The sequence below is a fragment of the Pungitius pungitius genome, chromosome 8 (assembly GCF_949316345.1).
Source record: "Pungitius pungitius chromosome 8, fPunPun2.1, whole genome shotgun sequence".
Taxonomy (NCBI): domain Eukaryota; kingdom Metazoa; phylum Chordata; class Actinopteri; order Perciformes; family Gasterosteidae; genus Pungitius; species Pungitius pungitius.
Window position 1 is genome coordinate 14,629,413 of NC_084907.1, and position 19,009 is coordinate 14,648,421.

Genomic DNA, 19,009 nt, shown 5'->3' on the forward strand with positions numbered 1-19,009 from the left:
TATCTATCTATCTATCTATCTATCTATCTATCTATCTATCTATCTATCTATCTATCTATCTATCGATCAGCTATCTGTCCGTTGCATGAGACAAAGAGACAAAGAATATCTGTGTGTCCGCTTGCCCGTCTATCTCTATATTAATCTGTCTGTCTGACAAAATGTGAACATAACATCCATGGACTGATTGACTTTTAAAATATTTTAATGACATCACATTTTCCAAAATACATAAAAAATGAAAAAGACAGAGAAGAATTCATGAAAATCAGACATTATAATTGAATACGTTTTACGTTTTCATAATATTAACCTGAGAATGACATTGTTGCTTCTTCACCTTGATATTTGTTCTATACAAACATAATGCTTCTGTACACCTTCCAAAGATCAGCCACATAGCACAAGGATAACTACCACTGAATAGCTTTTGAGTGCAAAACATACAGTTGTGGAATAAAAAAGGACACAAAAGGAATACAAGAGATGAAGTATCAGTCTAAATAGCAAACAAAAATCGGGCTTGGCCATAAATATCTACAAAAGAAAAACCAAACACACCTGCATATCAGAACAAACTCCACATATACTGTATTAAATTAGAGAATAAATAAAAGCTACCATTAATTTATGTAGAATATGAGATGTTGCCAAAGCTAAATTAGAAGTGCGTGAATCAAAGTAACAGGACATCTGGTCCAAATAGCCAAAGCAACAATTCCTGTTAGGACCCTTAAATATTTGGTAATCAGTGTCTTCAGAAAATGTGTTGGTTTTGGTCAAGTATTGTTTTTCATTTTTAACATCAGTGCTAGTCTATGTGCACATAGTTTTACTCTACAGTTCTACTAACAAACTGTCTACTGGGAGAGACGGATCCCTCAGTCAGCGTTCACAAAGGACCAGAGAGTGAAGACGAGCAGTCAGGTCGCATTGAATGGTGAAACGGAGTCTACTCTTCGGATCCATCTTAGTCTCTGTAGACGGAGGCTATCTGTCGTTGGGGCATGTGCTGTGGATGGTACGAGTCATAGGGCCCCTCTATGTGTCCGTTATAGCCGGTCTGAGTCTGGTAGAGGCCTTGGTCTGCAGGGGAGGGCGAGTAGTGGTGAGGTGGTGGGTAGTGGGGCGAAGGCTCCTGTTTGGGCATCAGGTTACTGCTGATGCTAAGAGGTGGTGTAGGGGGGCCGTCGTATGGAGGGGTCCCCACCCCTCCGGCGTTGTACTCACTCGGCGAATGGTTCTCGTACACTCCTCCTTTCATGGCCCTCAGCTGAAGCAGGTGAGCAGAGTCAAAAGTGCCATACGGCGGACTCGGCAGTCCTGGGGAGGAGTAGCTCGCCACGCCACCGAGAGGAGCGGGTGCTGCCCGAACTCTGTGTCTGTCCTCGGGCCTCACCCCGGCACCAGAGGCCGGTCCCAGCTGCAAGCAGCCGGCTACCAGGTTGCTGGTGGGCTGCGAGAGGCCCTTACACAGTGTCTCCATGAAGGCTCTGCTCTCTGTGGAGAGGCCCCCCTCTAGGGCCTCGGACAGAGCGCAGATGTAGTTGCGGGCCAGCCGTAAAGTCTCGATCTTGGACAGTTTCTGTGTTTTGGAGTGACATGGCATGATGGTGCGCAGGTTCTCCAGTGCATCATTCAGACCGTGCATGCGTGAGCGTTCCCTGGCGTTGGCCTTCACACGTCGGGCTCGAAATCGCTCCTGCCGGGCCTTTGTCATCCGCTTTTTCTTGGGCCCGCGTCGCTTGGACTCATTTTCGTCCTCCTGGCCCTCCTCGTCGTCCTCGTCGTCCTCATGTGCATCTTCACTTCCCATCTCCCTGTCCTCTTGGTTCACTCCACCTTCCAGGTAGCAGTGTGATGAGACTGATGCATCTCCATCAGGTGAGCTCATGTCTCTGTCCATCCACTGTGGAGGGCTGAGGGCCTCCTCCCCCTCGCCTTGTCTTGCATATGGTTTAATCATCATGGCACTCTAGAAATAAAATAACGTAGGTGTCAAACACATGTGCTTTGTAAAGAAACTCAATGACACCAGAACAACGTAACTATTTACTGTAAGTTAGACTAAGTACTGCACTTAACAGCATTTAAGGTATTTTTAATTTTCATACATACATTTTATTTTACTAACCTACTTATTGTTCTTCTACTCACTTTTTATCTTTATATTTTATACACATAACGAGTTTAGAAAATGATGTGTTAAATATCATAATTTTTAAATATGATAAATCATCAACTGATATTAAAACCAAATACTGATGCATTAAAATATTGCACTCATACCTTTAGTTGGTCCCCTTTGGAAAGTAGACCACATTTTTTTTGCAAAATATTAATGCTGTCTATGACTGCTGTGGCCCAGGCACAATTATACTAAAACTATGTTGAAAAACCCCACCATGTTAGACCTGAATGATTAAATACAGTTTGTTGTTTCAGTTGACTTAATGTTTTTACTTCCGTGGCTCGTTTGTGATAAAGAATTGTCAGCGAAGGATCGGGACTCGAGGTACAGCTGTGAGAACACCAAGGTCAAGTCCTCCTTATTTTCTATCCTGGGATTTAGATGTTTTTGTGTGCAACAAACAGGCTATTCATTTACAAATAAAACGTATACATGGCCTTATTATGGTATAAAGGATTTTATATTTCTCCACCTCACACTGTCCTTCGTTTCATATTGACAGAAAATTTAATTCAGTTAATAACAGTTCGACAAATAAACATGTCGAAAAAATCATAATACAAATAATAATAATAAGGATGTTTAGATTTCCAGCGGTCCACAAACTGTTTCAGCACCGGACAGTTCCCTCCTGTCCCCTTCATCGACACAATAATGCGCAGGGAAACGATCCTTTACTGTAGTTTTGAGAGATTCCTCTTTGCATTTTCACAAACGCACTATGCGTTTGTCTTCATTTTCTACCCCCTCTTGCATGGTAATCCCTGTCAACTTCTGAACTGATAATGCCCCCAGGGAGATAAAGTCACTTACAGGACTTCAATCTGGGGCATCGCAGGATTTTCTCCGTGGATGAAGCGACGACCATGGGATTAAATGAAACATCGACGTCCCCAGACCAGTGACAGACGACTCAGATTGAATCGAAATCAGACATTTTCAAACACAGAAATGTTAAGGCCTCGACTCAAAATTGCGTCCTCGAAGTGCTATTTGATAAATGTGAACTGAAGCATAAATACGAATTTAACCCGTGTGTGTTCTTTGGATTCATTGCCTGTTGACTTGTGGGCTTAGAATTGAAGATCCCGTGACATACGGTTTGTCTGAAAAATACATCGTGTGTAATAAATCAGACCTGTAAACTCTCGGACTCAATAAATTACTTAAACATTTTTTGAAAACCTCTTGTAGAAACTTACCCGTGTTGACGTGTCTCGGGACCTCTTCAGGAATCCGGATTATATTTTACCGAGTGTCAAACAGCGCTGAAGTCTATGTTGTGTGTGTCTCCCGGCGCAGAGCTGTCCCACAGAGTTTCAGTGTGGGACACTCTGCGGGAGCTCTGCGTTTTAACCTCCACACCGAAGCTCCTCCCCCCTATCCAATTTCTGTGGCGCTTGAGCTCGCGCGTGGCCGGCCCGTGGCTCATGCCTCTCAAGCGTGCGTGCGTGTGCATGTGTGTGTGTGCGTGTGTGTGTCTGTGTGTGTGTGTGTGTGTGGATGGTCAGGGAGATGTGCATAAGCTCTCTGAAGCTCTCCAGACAAACAGGGGAGGCCCGGGCCTTTGTTGCTTTGCGAGGGCGGCCGCCAAATGCGCGGCACGAACGCATTGAACGGAGGAGCGACGCGCTCAGCCGGCTGATCCTAACTTTATGTGACAGCTTGAAGTTGCGTGAGCAGGTGTTTGCTCCATCCCGTCTTCCATCCTTCCCTTTTGCACTGCGCAGGCAGAACAAGTTCCTCTCACCCAGGAGGGAGGTACATTTGGTCAAATGAGGTGTGCAGTTGCAGGATCAGGTCTCTGGAACTTATTAGAGCTTATTCTCTTGTGCCCATCACTATGACGGTATTGAATGTTGTAGCAGGACTTGTAGCATTGACACGCCTCAAGTGTTGTAAAATAAACATCGCTACAAGTTGCCGTGAGGTTCTAGGGTCAAGACTTGCCTTAAGTAAGTCCAACATTGGCAAATTAACGCAATGTATATGTTGACTCCCACTGTATTGTTATGTTATTATGTATTATTATGATATAGATATTGTTGCACATGTAGCATTTTATATACATATATACAATATATAAAGGTGCTTTAAAGGCTCATCAGATGATTTGATCGTTAAATCTAACTTGTACGTGTTAAAGAAATTGTAAACCAAAACACATCCAAACAAATTCCTCACTCACACTCCCACATCAATTAAATGTGAGGCTTCACTGACCAAGAAAGAGTATTGTCATTCAGATGGGGGCAAAGAAAAAAGTCAAAGATTTAACAAAAAGCAAAAGAAATGCCTTCCATTTGAGAAACATATGACACTATCTGGCCTAATTTATACTTCTTGACAGCATTACCCCATATCCTGCTTAGTTTACTTGTCACAACCCAAAAGGCCTGTTGAACAATTGTCCATTAGATTTTTCTACATTCTAAACGTAATTTAGGTTACAGTTTTGTGATGAAGACGTGAGCAACAACAGGATATCTTGTTGAGCATCAACATCGCTGACCGGGGAACAGGGAGCCCGATAATTTGTGCTCTCATGGCCGCCCACCTTTCCCACTGCTCCTCCCCGTGGGTCTCTGCCTTTCCTATTCCACACCTGCAGCCTGGAAGGGGAATAGCGGAGCTGGGCCTCTGGCCTCCCAAGAGTGGGACTAGCAGGGGAATATGATAGCTGAGGCTCATAACACTGTGATACTAAAACAAATGCGGTTGGTTTTAGGGGTATGAGTTGTGCCCCAACTTGCTAAATACAACATGTGTCATAATAAAAGAAAACTGCCAATACAATTTGACTATTTCTCTTTTCAGTTTGACCCACTTACTCTTCGTCACCCCGTCTTCATCTTCCACAAGTGGTGCTCAAGTTAAATTCTGCATGTGTGCCACGATGTCCCCGGTCCCTCAGTGCCGACCTGACATCATGAAGCTCCGCTGCAGATGGCACTTCTCTTACACGCATCTCATAACAGTCTGTGGCTCAGATGCTCGTCCATCCTCCACTGGCTGCTCGGCTCACCTCAGCATGTTCGCATTGCTCAGAGGACACTGCCTAACCTTAACGAGGCATGTCAGTAAAGTGAGAGTTGAGTTCATTATAATCCGAATGTGAAGGACGAATAAAACTTCACTCCAGTACACACACAAACATGACCTTCCCATGAATCCCCAGTGTATCTGTTTGTCACAGTGGGGGAAAGCGGGCTTCGTCCATCTGTCATACTGGAAGTCCTCTGAGAGATCCCAATGGCACAGTACGAGGAGTGAGTGTATGTCAGTGTGTGTGTGTGTGAGTGTAGTTCACATTAAGGGTGTGGATTATTTAACAAAGTAATCAAAATGATTTGCTTCCTCCGACAATACCAGCAGCCTTGGATATATTTAGTTTCTGGCAATAGTTCAACGAGGTGATTTCTGTGGTTCGGGATTTTATCTCTAACTCTTCATCTGTGAATCCACTTCAAATGATAATATGGTCATCAAATTGTTTGTAAAGCACACAAAACACTCAAGAGAATGAACGTTGCTGTGCATTTCATGGTCCCCCATCAACTTTAGAAATGGCCAGCATATAAGCCAAAACTTGAACCTCCCTCCAGCCTAGCACCGACCCTGGGGAGACAGGGGTGATGTTGACCATGCGCCCTCCTACTAACCATCTCATTGATGGACCCCACTACTGGGTAAACTAGACACCCCCCTCTGTCTGAACCCCTAAACCCTCAGTCGGCCCCCTGTTGTGCGTGCTCATTGGCTGACCGCCTTCAGGCGTCCCTTTTCCACGGGTCCATTGTCTGGCCCCATAAGCAGCTTTGTTTCTGCATGTGCAGCTGGGCTAGCCCGCGCAGCCATTAGCCACAACACGCTAAAGGGAGAGCGGGATAATATAATTACAAAACAAAAGTCAGGTGGCTCACGAGATGTGCCAGGAGAAGCCCATTTGGGGGGGAGATGCGAGGACATGCTGGCGGGTGGCCGGCCATAATTCGATTATGAAGTTGCGCGAGTGACAAAAGATACAATTGAATCTCGTTTTTTCTTTTATTTGCCCCAGTGTGATTTAATCTGATTCTGAAAAAGAATGCAGAATGAAAAGAGAGAATATTTACTCTTCTAATTTCCAGAGTTAATGTAATACACGCTGAGAAAATAGTGAGAGAAATTCTTCACTAGGCTAACTTTATTGTTGCTGCAACACTTTGACTGCGCGTGAGGCCCAAATCAGATAAATCGCTGAAGGCCACATTTTTCCTCCAAACTGACTGGTGTTGTGCTCTTGTCCTGCATGAATGCACACAGACTGGTGGACAATGGGATCAGTGGCAGATCCATCTTGTGTAATACTTTCTTCAAACAGGGCTGCAAGTGTGTCCTCCTGTTCTGTCGGCAGACCAGAATTTATCCTGTTAGTCACCCTAGATGAGTGAAAGAGTAAAATCAACCCCCATCCCAGCTGGAGGGACACACACACACACACACACGCACACACACTTAACCCGCACTGGGGAGTTACACACACAGCTTTATGGGCAGCTGATAAGAACAGTTTTAGCTGGTGGCTACTGTTTGAAGCAGGTCAAGCAGAACAGGATTGGTTAATGCCTTTTTGTTTCTATAGCTCATACTGCTAAAGACTGCATTTTGTTTTGTTTAGCTGTTATAAAAGACAATAAACAATTGTGTCAGATGCACACATGCTCTCGCTCCTGAAGGGTTGGTGTCAGTATTGTGCTAGCGCAGGGTGTGTAAACGCCCAATTTTTTGCCCCATTAGGCACAGTTTGATGGCGCCCCTGGGAGAACACCACATTCTCTTGGTCTGTAAGACTGTTCACGAGAGGTTACACCGCAGATTAATCGACTGTCTGGTGCACTGTTTTCTTTTTGCAAGTGGATGTGTCGGAGTGAGCTGAGCTCCTTGTGCAGTTATAATAACATGTTGTTTTCCATTTCATTTCTGCTTTTCAGAGTGACATTTTCAGAGTGACAGTATAAACAATTACTCTACAGTTATCACATATTTTTTAACGGAATAGTTTGATTACATTTAAGAATACCTCTCACTGAGAAAAAGGATTTTAATGAAACAAAGACTCGTGTGTGAGTTGCTAATTCTTTATTACATGTCGGCTTCACTTGCTGGGAGATGCAGGAAAAGCAGAACCAATGAACTTCTTTCCATTACCATAGGAGGAATTATCCCAAGTGTAAGTTTGGATAATGAGCTCTTTCCCTGCCAGGCTCAGACGACACCTGGATAGACAAGAAAACATGTGAATTAAGAAATCACATAGTGGAAAACATCACAGCACATGCCGGCTTACTCACTGTTTTCCAGGGCGAGTGATGTAGCAAAGGCTGTACAAGGCAAAGTCAAATTCAGGGCTGCAGCCAATGACTGAAGAGCAGACTTGCTTATAGTAACCCTCCCACATGAACTGCATCCCCATCACATCAGGGTAGGAAGTCCACTGAGAGCAGGAGAAATAAAGAGAGGCAAGGCGGGGCGATTTTATTTATATAGCACATTTCAACAACAAGGCATTTGAAAGCCATTAAACATCCAAACATAAAGCAAGGAGATTTAAGAACATGTTTTTCCTGCTGCTTTCAGGGATTTTGTTTGCAGATATGTGCAGCAGAAAAACTGAACGCTGCTTCGCCATGTTTAGTTTTGACTCTGGGAACAGAAAGTAGACAAGTCCAAGTCAACCTCAGGGTTTGTTATGGTTCATAAGTTATCAGCCGATCAGAAATGAAACCGTTCACTGCTTTATAAACCAACAGCAGGATTTTGAAGTCAATTCTTTGCTTGACAGGAAGACCTGAGAACCGGAGTGATGTGATCCTCTCTCCTGGTCCCCGTGAGGACTCGAGCTGCAGCTTTCTGATTGACTTTTTACATAAAGATGTAAACACACAGTTACAGAGTCTACTGAAGATAAATGCGTTTTCCAAATCTGGTATATAGATTAGAGTCTAATCTATATATTCTTTAGGTGATAGTAGACTGGTGTTTGTAAGTGTCTTGATATGGCTGTTCAAGTTGAGGTAGGAATCCACAATTACACATTATATTTTTTAACATCAGTAATTGAAGCTCAGTGCTGACTTTCCTTCAACCGTGTTACCAAAAACGATTAGTTCTATTTATCTCTTAGAAAGAAGGAAAGCGAAGGGAGTGGCGCTGTTTAAATCAACATGTTGACGTCTACATCGTGATGCTTACGGGTCCATTGAAGCTGTGGCTGTAGTAGTTCAGCTTTCCGTTTTTCTCGAGAAGATAAAACCGGATCCAGTTGTGGAAACCGGAAATCTTCCCTCCTTTGACCTCTCCTATGAAAGAAGGAATTTAATAATCCCCCCCCCCGAAAAATTGTAAAAATCATTTGTAGTGTTTAGAAGAAATCTGCCGCTTCCCCACCTGCAAAGATGTGTTCAAAGCCGCTGGAGTCCATCTTGTTGCTGCTGCGGGAGTATAGACCAAACCACATCATCTTCAAGTCCTGAATGAACTCTTCCTCTGAAGCATAGACTCCTTCAAATACAAAAGGACGTCCAACAAGCAATCAGTCTACATGTATGCGGCTATGTCTGCTTCCCACTGGGCCAGTGTCCTGCTGAACGGAATTATGTGTAGAATCTGAACACGACACGCATCAACATTCTAGAGCTTTGAGTAAAGAAGCACTCTGCGAGCAGCACAGGGAGATCTTCAGAGATCTCCCTGTGCTGCATGTCGTGGGCAGGCCTGATTCATTGCAATCCCTGTGGGTTGGTGGAACATCGCCACCAGACTCCTCTTCGCTTAACATGATTGGACAGTGTCCATTGTCTGGACGTTGTACGTGTGGACCTACTTACCCTTGGTGTGCAGGAAAGCAAACAGCTCTCTGCCCAGCTCAGTGTTGGACATGGTCTCCTTGACGAAGGTTTCCTGCTCGGCCAGCTGCTGAGGGCTGAAGTCCTCCGTCTGTCCAGTCATCATGTCGTAGTTGTCCAGCACAGCAAGGAGAGCGGAGAAGGTCGGTCTGGAGAACAGCTTCTCCTCATTCAGGTATCGGAACAAGCTGGAAGCACAAAAGGATACAAAGAAGCGTATAAATACTGTACATCAAGAACAAGGAGAAGAGCATGCCGTGCTTGTAAGATAAGTCTTCTCACGGTCGAGGGGACAGGTCGTCTTTGGAGCTCGTCTGCGAGTCGGGGACCAGAGCCTGAGGGTCAAGGATCAACTCTGAGGCTGAGGCTTTGTTGGAATCCAGAGCATAGAGGGCCTCGGAGAGAGCCTTGATCTCAGCATCAGTGATCACAGTACCTCCACCTGCACCATCACCTGCAGAACGTCAAACACAAACACACAATGACTTTTGAAAGTCGTGTGTTAAGTCTTTTCGATCGGATACAAGAGACAGGAGACTGTAAGGTGGGAGAGAGAGGCGACGACATGCATCATGTTAGTGTGGTTAACCTGGAACAGTGATTCATACGTTTCTGTAGCACCGTTTGGTAGAACGTTTTTAACCTCTATTCTACTTTACTTCTACTCTGCAACATAATCAATTATTAGTCCCGCAGTGGGAAAATTTAAAGTTATAGAAGATTGTGCTTTAACCACGGGATGTGTGACAAGGTAGCAAATCGACTTAGTGTTATTATTATAGAAGAAGAAAGAAAGAGCAAATTTAACCCTTTTTCTTTCAGTGTGATTTATAGCACAGCAGCGACACCTGCTGGTCAAAACCCAAAATGTAATGTAAAATCACACATGATTGATATACAGTATATATATATAATACGTTAAATCACATTAATACTAATGCATTATTCCAAAAATTATATTTTGTTGTTGTAGCTCGTAGAAGTGGAGCTAATTGAAACTATTTTTTTACAGCTATCAAGTAGTCCAGCAGTTCCCAAATATAAATATGAGGGGTCCTTAGATGACTAATAGTGAAATAAAGGTCCTGAGACTTGATTTCAGGTCAGACTGTCTACTTTTTTCTCAGTTTAAGATTTTTGCTAAATATAATTTCACAAAATAATTTGACCTCTTTGACTCTGATGCACTTACTAATATGAACTTTTGTGAAATGTTTAGAAAGCAAATATATTTTTGGTGAAACTGCTGAGAAATCCATCTTCAGTGCAGTAGTATTGGGCTGATTGTTTGACAACTTAGATTCAGCACCCACCCCCCTGGGAAAGAGACCATGTGTCAAGTGGAGGAAAAACAAACAGGTAGAAATCAGGTGGGATGTGAGACAGGAACAGCGATAGGCCGCACGTAGTTGGTCTTACTGTCACAGAGGTCGGCGTGGTCACTGCAGCAGTTCTTGTGCTGTGCACACTGGGAATTGCAGTGGCATTTGTTCTGACTGTTGAATTTTTCACCGCATCTGCCTTTACAAGATGTGGCTCCAGCTAGAAGGTAAAGAAATAGACTTGTGAAACGAGTCTTTAGAAATGTGCAATGTGTTATGGATTGGTTACAAAATAAGCCTTCGTCACCTTTGCACAATTCAGTGTAGTCAGAACAACAATCTCCGAAGCGCTCACAGGACGAGTTACACTGACAAGAGGCACTGTTGTCTGTTCCATAACCACAGCGACCCTGACATGAGTCCAGAGTGTCTGAGAATCAACAGATTGGTTTCTTGATGACATTCCTATTTGAACTGTACTGCATGGTTTTACATAAACCTGTAACGATAAGTTATGGAGTTAATGGAGCATAAAAAGATGTCTTACTGCTGTGGCCCTGTTGGTAGAGGGTTACACAAAGTGCCAGCACCGCAACAATCTTCATCTCAGCTGCAGTCTGAAAAGAAAGCGAACTGACCATTGCCCTGCTCCTCCTTTTATAGCTGGTTTCATGTGACCAATCCAAACGGGACACACACACACACACACACACACACACACACTCAACCAACCCAGAGGAGAAGTCAACCTTTTCATCATTTACTAGTCTGGTGGAAAAAGTGTTTTGTCATGTGACTTTTTTTTTAAGCTACTGTTTTTAAATGGAATAAGCATTTGCAAGGTAGTGATTGATATGATGCAATACAAACCAACTTACAGTAAAGTGCTTATTTATTTACTAATTCTTACATTTTTAAGTGTACACAGAAAATTTCAGAGTTAAATTGACTCTGTGAGATTCAATTTGAACTCTAAGCTGGTGTTTATATTGTCCCAATCTTGTCAGTGTTAAATCAACACTCAACAAAGTGTTAACAATTTAACTCGGAATAAGTGTCAAAAATAAATCTGCTCATTGTTAAATACAACGTCATTTAGATAAAGTAACTCACATTGCATTTTTAACACATAGAGTTTACATTTTATCCCAGTGAGCAATTCAGGGTTCAGGTGTATTGCTCATGGACACTTTGACATGGGACATGGAGCAGCCAGGATTTGAACCACCAACCTCATGGTTCCCAGCAGACCGTCTACAATCCATGCACCACAGTACATAGAGTGAAGCTCTACACCAAGAAGTGTGACACTACACAGTTACATTTCAATCGTATCAAAGGTTAAATTTAATTCTACTAAGTGTCGCAAATGAATCTGATCTTGACACTGGATGATGACTCCAGCTCTTTCGTACAATTGACTCTGTAAGAGTTTGCAGTTTGATTTCAGCTCTGCACTTCAACACTTTTGTCCATCACTGGAAAATTAACTCTAAGAATGTTGCTGTGTAGATGCGCTTTTTGTCTGTATCTCATCCCTGTGAAACTGCACATCTGCTTTGCAGCACATAAATGTATCAACATGAAGATCAACGTTTAGGTGTTATGTGAGCTGAGATAATGTTGTCTAAGTTTCTTTAATTATAATTACAGTTACATTGAAACTGTTCAGCTACATTTATTTTGGCTTAATGCATTGAAAGAAGGATGTTGTTCAATACTAAACTCAATATATATCAAGGAAATAAGTTTGTACATGAGGATCTTTTTTTTATATCTCCAACCAGACTCACCAGATGTTGAATTTCACAGGATTTTGGCAAGCTCAGAATTCTCAGATTAGCTCACCCACTTCAATGCCGGGTCATATGAAGTCACATGCTCACAGGACAAACAACTGCTGTATGGGCTCTTAAATTAATGCATAATGTAGTATACATTAATTTGAAGACTAGTTATATCCTGAGGAATTAAGGTGCTGCCAAAGAAACAATATTAAAGCACTTAACAATCTATTCTTTGTTTTTACATCCCATTGGGTGTGCAGGTAGGGAGTGAGAACAAACCACAAATGTTGCAGCTGACTGAGAGTACAAGCCAGACCTGACAATACTATACTAAACTCTGATGAGCCTCGTGTGCCCATTTGTTGTGTTGGAAAGGCAAGTAGAGAAGTAGAGATTTGTTTATTATGGATCTCCATTTGATACAACACTGCTTCACAAAGAAAATTTTAAAATTGAATATAAAATACCCTAAATGGAAGTATAGAAATTGAACTGTAAAAGAGAGTTTGATTAACATGTAGCCTAATTAGTTTGGATACACCACCGAAAGAATAATCCACGTGTAGTTTTGCATTGCAGTATTGTGATCCGCATGCAGGCGCCTCCCAAACAGCAGAGGGCGTCACGCGGCAGGACGCCACTCCGCGTGGGCTCATTTTGTCCCTCCGCGGCTTCCTTACGCAGCGTGGATTTCAATGACATTCTGAGTTTCTGTAACGTAAAGTCGGCTGTCCTCAGAGCAGTTTAAAGATGTCGTTAACGTTTTTATTCAGAACAATGACGAGAGACTTTGCCAAGGTGAGAACGTTGAGCTTTTATTCGCGGTCATGTTTTTATTACCTCACCTAAAGCTCGAGCTGCCGTGCCGTTTTGCTCTCTTACTTTCTGTTAATGGCACACTGAGTGATAAACCTCCTTATTAACTCCATTCGGTTGGTTTAGGTGTCATGCGGCTTGACGTCTCTGCAGAATTTGGACGTAAAGGGGCATTTGTTGTCACAAGATTGTGCATGCGACCGTCTCCCCAAAAATAGAGCAGAGAGGAGACCGGCCCTCAGGTCCCTGGGCTTTTTGAAGCTGTCCTGGACACTGAGTGTTACACCTCCTTCTGTCTGTCCTCAGGTCAGTGTTTGCCAGCATGTGCAGTCCTTACACACTGGTTGTCAGCTCCTGGCAGCTGAGAAGGCCCTCCTGATGAAACTACGGAAAACCACCGGCTACACTTTCATCAACTGCAAGAAAGCCCTGGAGAGGTTTGATAATGACATAACGCAGGTAACAACCCCCCCCCATATTAAAACATGATATCTACTTGGTGAGTAGTGAAGCAACCGGGCCGTGTGACATTTCCGGTCCTCCAGGCAGAGACGTGGCTGCACGAGGAGGCCCAGAAGGAGGGCTGGAGCAGAGCCAGCAAGCTGGAGGGTCGCAAAGCCAAAGAGGGGCTGGTTGGCCTGTTCATACAAGACACTGCTGCAGTTATGGTTGAGGTAAATAAATCACCTGCCCGATCATTGACGTTTAACATTTGGCCCTTTTTGTTGGACGTGGCGTTCAGCGAAATGTGTTCTCGTCCGTTTTGATGCAGGTTAACTGTGAGACCGACTTTGTGGCCCGCAATGACAAGTTCCAGCAGCTGGTTAAGGATGTGGCATTTGCCACCTTGGCTCACCACCGGAATAAAACCCAAAGCAAGGCCGGCTATGTCAAGGTAAACCCACGTTAGGCTTCTGACCCCAGGAGTTGTACAGGGGTGAAATGTCTCTGTTCTCTGTTGAGTTGGATGCTCGTAATAAGATGTAAATAAACATAAAGAGGACACGTATACTGATGGGGCTTTATGTTCATAATGTTACTATAAATAAAAGATAATGATCGCTAAATACCCTTCATCTGCTTCGGTTTCAGGCTGCAGGTATTGTGCATGATGGCTCACACCGCCACGGCTTAGAATATAGGGCACCAGTGTTATTGCAGTCGTGTGAAAAACACCTATTGATGATTTATACAATCGCAACGTTAAATTCTAATCCTCGTCAATGAAGCTGCGGTATTCATGATTATGTCCTGCTGTGTGCATGGCGTGGTCATAATGCACTATCCAAATTATTTTCTGTCTGTTGGAAAGGGATGTGTGACTGAATACTACACTGTTAATTCAGGATGCTTATGTGCTGCATTGGTTTCTAGAGCATCCTGGCAGGTGATGAGTTAAACAAGCTCTGTGTGGATGAAGGAGCTTCACTTTCTGATCGGGTGGCTCTCACAATTGGTTAGTATGAAAATATTTATTTTCTCCCATTAATGAAACCGTTAATCTCTAAAATTGTTGTTTTAGTTGTAAAACCTCTATCCTTCAACCAGGATTTTAAGATTTTCTTTTGGAGTTATTTCTACTGGTAATGGCAGTGTGACAAATTTCAAAATTTAAGTTAATGTTGTCCTGTACATTTGTTTCCATGCATCTAAAACAAATTTTTAATGAGATTTTTTTTTTGTGCCCTCAAATTCACTGTCATTGAAATACGCAAAGAATTAAAGATGCTATGGTTTTAAAAAGAGAAATGTAAAGTTACACCCCCTTTTAGATTTCTGAAGCGTGAATACAATAACCAAAAGTAGAAAGCTAATGCGTGAAAAAAACGACACCACAGTGATGTGACGTCACAGCACCACCACTCACCTTAAGGTCAAACACATTGTTTGGCGTGATGACGTCTTGTAGTCACTTATAGACACTTGTTAACAACCGCCTTTTTTGAGACGCACAAAAATTTCAGAATCAACAAGTTATATTGGCTAACATGTTTTCTATCTTGGAACAAAACTTTAAAATCCTTTCAGGTCGCCTCGGTGAGAACTTGTCAGTGCGGCGTGCTGTGACCGTGGACGTCCCAGCTGAGTGGCACATTGGCTCGTATGTACACGGTGGTGTGCAGGGCCAGACGGAGGTGGCCATGGGCAGGTATGCCGCCCTGGTTGTTTTTCAGGGTGGCGAGAAGGAAAACTGGGACGTTCTAGGACGCAAACTGGGACAGCATATAGTGGGAGAAGCCCCTGTGGCCCTGGGCAACATGGATGACCTGCCTTGTGGGGAAAGTGAGACACGCCTGCTGCCTCAGACCTTCCTGGGAGACCCCAGCAGGACGGTTGCAGAGTTCCTCAGAGGTCAACAGGCCCGAGTGCTGGACTTTATCCGATTTCAGTGTGGCGAGTCGCTCAATGACAAAGACAAATGAGGATAGCAATTTACCCAAGATCATTTTTTTTAATGTTGGGGTTTAATGCAAAAACACCTTCTTTCCAGACACACAAAGTGTCATCGTAAATTTAAAGCAGAATATGTTGGTCTACCAGCACTGCTGCTAATCTAACAATAAAGTCTTTTCATCTTGAAAGTCTTAATTTGTCCATATTTATTTGTTCATGCTACTCTGTATTTTGAATTGTAAGATCTACATCATCAGTTGCTTAATCAGTTTACCTGCTTCAAATCATAATGTCTTTTCTTTGTTCCTTTTGATCCTCGCATGTATTTACGTTTGGTTGAATGTAAGAAAACGTCTAGATTTCTTTTTCAAACCTGGCATACGTTCATACAGAAGAAACTGACAGCAAGAAATTCAATCAACAAAAATATCTTTTTTTGTCAAAAGACTGGTTGTAATCAGCTTAAAGTAGGGGGACAAAAAGCCTACGAGGTTTCATTACTGTCTGTGAATGACAAAGTACAACCTTTTTTCTACGATTATTTTGTCAACCTTGCAAACCCTTGCTTAATCTCTCAGAAAACCTTTGATAAAAAGCAGGTATGATGTACAGCAGTGTGTGTGTGTGTATATATATATATATATATATATATATATATATATATATATTCAAGTGAATAAGGGATTATACCAACTAATGTGGTGTGTTGCTGAAATCCAGGCCTGTGATTGGCTGATGAGTAGTGACGTCATTAGATGCGCTGCCTGCAGAAGAGCTAGCCGGTGTCCCCGTTAGCTCGGAGAAGATACGAGACCCTCGCCCGTCTTTCATCCGACCACCTCGAACCGACATGGTGAGCAAAGATATTCCTCCGGCATAATAACTTGTGCTCGTCGACAACGTAGTGCTTTATTCCTTGACGTTTTTCCCCCAAAGCTACCGACGTATACTTGAGGTTAACCCGGTGTTCATTGAGCTCGCTGCGTATCTCTCGGCCTGCTTCACTGTCGCTTCAACGCTAAGCCTTTCAGCCACAATCCCTCCTCTAACTGTACGCCAGCGGTAATGGAGGATCTACTTGAAGCATTTGCATTTTATTACACTAACACCAGCCTGTTATTCCCCTGTGACATTTCTAACCCCGCCTCAACCAGTCGGACTTCACAGAGGACCAGATCGTGGGTGAGTGAACGCTAACATCTGATCAGCGGATGGGATTCATCCTTTTATAGAGCCAAAAGCATCCTCCCCTGTAATATTGTAAATAACGTATTCGCTTGGTTCTGATCCTGTGGCTCAACTGTTGTTCCTGCACATCGCAGGTAACTGAAGGTCTGAGCTAAAAATAAACTAATCGCTCTCTATCTGTGAGGTTCAATGTTTGTTACGACATTCACCTGACAAGTTGGGCCACAGGAAGCTGCACCAACCTCAACACATGTACTAAAGCATCTTTTTGTTTTGTCAAAACATCTTTCCCTTTGTATCAGCTGTTTTTTTCCACACAAACACCTTCTTTCGATAAAGTAACACAAACAGTTGTATCTGTAGGATTTTAGCACACTGGTAATTGTTGGTGTTTCTTTGTGTCTCCAGCGTTGGAGACGTATGTATTCATACACTGAATGAGTTCTGTCCCTGTGTGTCCCTGTGTGTCCATGTTAGAGTTCAAGGAGGCTTTCCTTTTGTTTGACCGGACGGGTGAGGGGAAGATCACCTACAGCCAGTGTGGCGATGTGATGCGGGCGCTCGGACAGAACCCGGTCAATTCTGAGGTGCTCAAGGTCCTGGGAAACCCCAAGTTAGAAGGCAAGCCTCTGATTGCGTTAGTAGAGCAATTCAACCAACGCGATTGTTGCCTTGGTTTAACAGACATGTTGTGTGTTCAGGTCCAGCCCTTCATTACATCATCAGGATCGTTATGTGCTGTAACGCATTTTTTTGACTCCCAGACCTCTGAGATGTGCATCTCATGAGTGATGATTATGACGAAATGTGAAACGTATGACTAATACACAGGCATCCAGTAAAAAGCTCTATTGGGAAAACTGCATTTGCACTTGGGCTTTTTGGGATAAAAATATATTTGGATGAGGAGAGGCTCTCAAGTTAACCGATATACATACAAATCTTGGGATTTAGAATAAAAAGAATGTGTTACTGATTGCGTTTCAGAGATGAACTACAAGATGTTGGATTTTGAACAGTTCCTGCCCATGCTTCAGGCCGTTGCAAAGAACAAAGACCAGGGTTCTTTTGACGACATCGTAGAAGGTCTGCGGGTCTTTGACAAGGAGGGGAACGGCACCGTGATGGGAGCCGAGCTGCGCCATGTCCTCACTACACTTGGCAAGTTAACAAAATCGTGCAAAACGCCAAAGAATTTTTATTGTGCCTCATCTAGTTTGGCGGACGAATCCGATTCCATCCGCGCCAAAACGGATTCTTCTCTGTGAGAGAATCCTTTTCTTTACATGGCCCTAAAACGCCCTGTAATTTATTTGTTTTCTTCGTTCCAGGTGAAAAAATGACGGAGGAGGAGGTAGAAACTCTTTTAGCGGGACACGAAGACGCCAACGGCTGCATCAACTATGAAGGTAAAGCAGCACAGTATGTGGAAAGAAACTCTCCGATGACTCCGTGGTACGTTCCAACACCCGTACCGCCTGACACGTTACTGTGCCAGAGAAAACATTGCCTGACATGTTCTGGGTCAAATGCACTATCGTAAAGATGTCACGCTGCAGATGGTAACCCGTTTTGCAGAATGCTTGCTTTTCTGGCCATTCTGACCCATCAGCTGACCCGATAAAACCACAGCAACACAATCTCTTCAATGTTCACACACTCGCCAACGATTCTCTGCCGGAGCCCACGCCGTTCTTTTGCTTTAACCTCTCACAGAAGAAACTCTCTATTGCCATACAACTGTTTTTTTAGATGTGATGCTGATGTGTTTGTCTTTCTTTTCTGTGACAGAACTCGTCCGGATGGTGATGAGCGGTTGAGGATTTCAGAAACGCACTTCCAGCATTCATTTTAATCTCGAATATTTTTATATTGTTTGTCTTGACTTGCCCTTTTGTCCACGTCGTCCTACCTCCAACAAGTCCATTTTCTTTTCTTTTTCTTTCTTGACATCAATTTATTTCGAAAGTGCCTATTCAGTCTAATGAAGAAACTCTTTCATCTCATTCTCCAAGCACTATTCAGCCTCGTAGGTACACTGAAGTAAGGTTTCCTTAATGAATACCTCTTTGTTAACCAGTCCGTCTTGTCAACATCTCATGTGGTTTTTTGTTTGGATTAAAATGATAATGTGACATGTTTTATGTAACAGTATTGAATAAAAACTTTCCAAAGTGTCTTTCAGCTTCTGGGTCTTAATACTCATCACATCAAAAAAACATTGTACATCATTTATTTCCCTTTCTCATATTAAATCTTTCTTATGGTTTCAATTTTAAAAAGGCTTTAATAAATGCATATTTCATATCATCACATGCACAACTTTATATTACTTTTTTTACTGGGACCTTTTATTCCTCGTGTCAGACTTATAAGGAAGAGGAAGGTAGAGGCACAGAAATGTGATGCAGAGAATCTAGATAT

At 43.0% G+C, this 19,009-nt stretch overlaps 4 protein-coding genes across 4 annotated transcripts; 2 read left to right on the forward strand and 2 right to left on the reverse strand.

Annotated features, from left to right (window-relative positions):
* Positions 1–333: 333 nt before the first annotated feature.
* Positions 334–3,500, reverse strand: LOC119230121 (neurogenic differentiation factor 4-like). The gene is made up of 2 exons (XM_037491131.2): positions 3,394–3,500; positions 334–1,975 (listed from the first exon to the last, which is right to left on the reverse strand). Exon 2 carries the CDS (start codon positions 1,967–1,969, stop codon positions 971–973), a length of 999 nt encoding a protein of 332 aa, XP_037347028.1. The 5' UTR covers positions 1,970–1,975; positions 3,394–3,500; the 3' UTR covers positions 334–970.
* Positions 3,501–7,298: 3,798 nt separating this feature from the next.
* endou (endonuclease, polyU-specific) lies at positions 7,299–11,040 on the reverse strand. Its single transcript, XM_037489685.2, has 9 exons — positions 10,948–11,040; positions 10,708–10,830; positions 10,498–10,620; positions 9,361–9,532; positions 9,061–9,266; positions 8,621–8,734; positions 8,426–8,532; positions 7,525–7,667; positions 7,299–7,449 (listed from the first exon to the last, which is right to left on the reverse strand). The coding sequence occupies exons 1-9, from the start codon at positions 11,003–11,005 to the stop codon at positions 7,329–7,331; spliced, it is 1,167 nt and encodes a 388-aa protein (XP_037345582.2). The 5' UTR covers positions 11,006–11,040; the 3' UTR covers positions 7,299–7,328.
* A 1,799-nt stretch (positions 11,041–12,839) lies between these two features.
* Positions 12,840–15,588, forward strand: tsfm (Ts translation elongation factor, mitochondrial). Its single transcript, XM_037448521.2, has 6 exons — positions 12,840–12,985; positions 13,310–13,462; positions 13,549–13,677; positions 13,776–13,898; positions 14,378–14,459; positions 15,032–15,588. Exons 1-6 carry the CDS (start codon positions 12,938–12,940, stop codon positions 15,424–15,426), a joined length of 930 nt encoding a protein of 309 aa, XP_037304418.1. The 5' UTR covers positions 12,840–12,937; the 3' UTR covers positions 15,427–15,588.
* A 529-nt stretch (positions 15,589–16,117) lies between these two features.
* myl6 (myosin, light chain 6, alkali, smooth muscle and non-muscle) lies at positions 16,118–18,764 on the forward strand. Its single transcript, XM_037448217.2, has 6 exons — positions 16,118–16,250; positions 16,552–16,579; positions 17,063–17,206; positions 17,573–17,746; positions 17,917–17,994; positions 18,377–18,764. The coding sequence occupies exons 1-6, from the start codon at positions 16,248–16,250 to the stop codon at positions 18,403–18,405; spliced, it is 456 nt and encodes a 151-aa protein (XP_037304114.1). The 5' UTR covers positions 16,118–16,247; the 3' UTR covers positions 18,406–18,764.
* Positions 18,765–19,009: the final 245 nt, after the last annotated feature.

Bases quoted from the DNA above. Each gene is read 5' to 3' on its own strand.
- LOC119230121 (XM_037491131.2), bottom strand. From the start codon at position 1,969: ATGATGATTAAACCATATGCAAGACAAGGCGAGGGGGAGGAGGCCCTC.
- endou (XM_037489685.2), bottom strand. From the start codon at position 11,005: ATGAAGATTGTTGCGGTGCTGGCACTTTGTGTAACCCTCTACCAACAG. The intron at 9,267-9,360 runs GTGAGAAGACTT...TTGTGCTTCCAG, and splicing joins GACGACCTGTCCCCTCGACC to CTTGTTCCGATACCTGAATG. The intron at 7,668-8,425 runs GTAAGCATCACG...TCCTGCTCTCAG, and splicing joins GCCACAGCTTCAATGGACCC to TGGACTTCCTACCCTGATGT.
- tsfm (XM_037448521.2), top strand. From the start codon at position 12,938: ATGTCGTTAACGTTTTTATTCAGAACAATGACGAGAGACTTTGCCAAG. The intron at 12,986-13,309 runs GTGAGAACGTTG...GTCTGTCCTCAG, and splicing joins TGACGAGAGACTTTGCCAAG to GTCAGTGTTTGCCAGCATGT. The intron at 14,460-15,031 runs GTTAGTATGAAA...AAATCCTTTCAG, and splicing joins TCGGGTGGCTCTCACAATTG to GTCGCCTCGGTGAGAACTTG.
- myl6 (XM_037448217.2), top strand. The intron at 17,207-17,572 runs GCAAGCCTCTGA...ATTGCGTTTCAG, and splicing joins GGGAAACCCCAAGTTAGAAG to AGATGAACTACAAGATGTTG. The intron at 17,995-18,376 runs GTAAAGCAGCAC...TTTCTGTGACAG, and splicing joins CGGCTGCATCAACTATGAAG to AACTCGTCCGGATGGTGATG.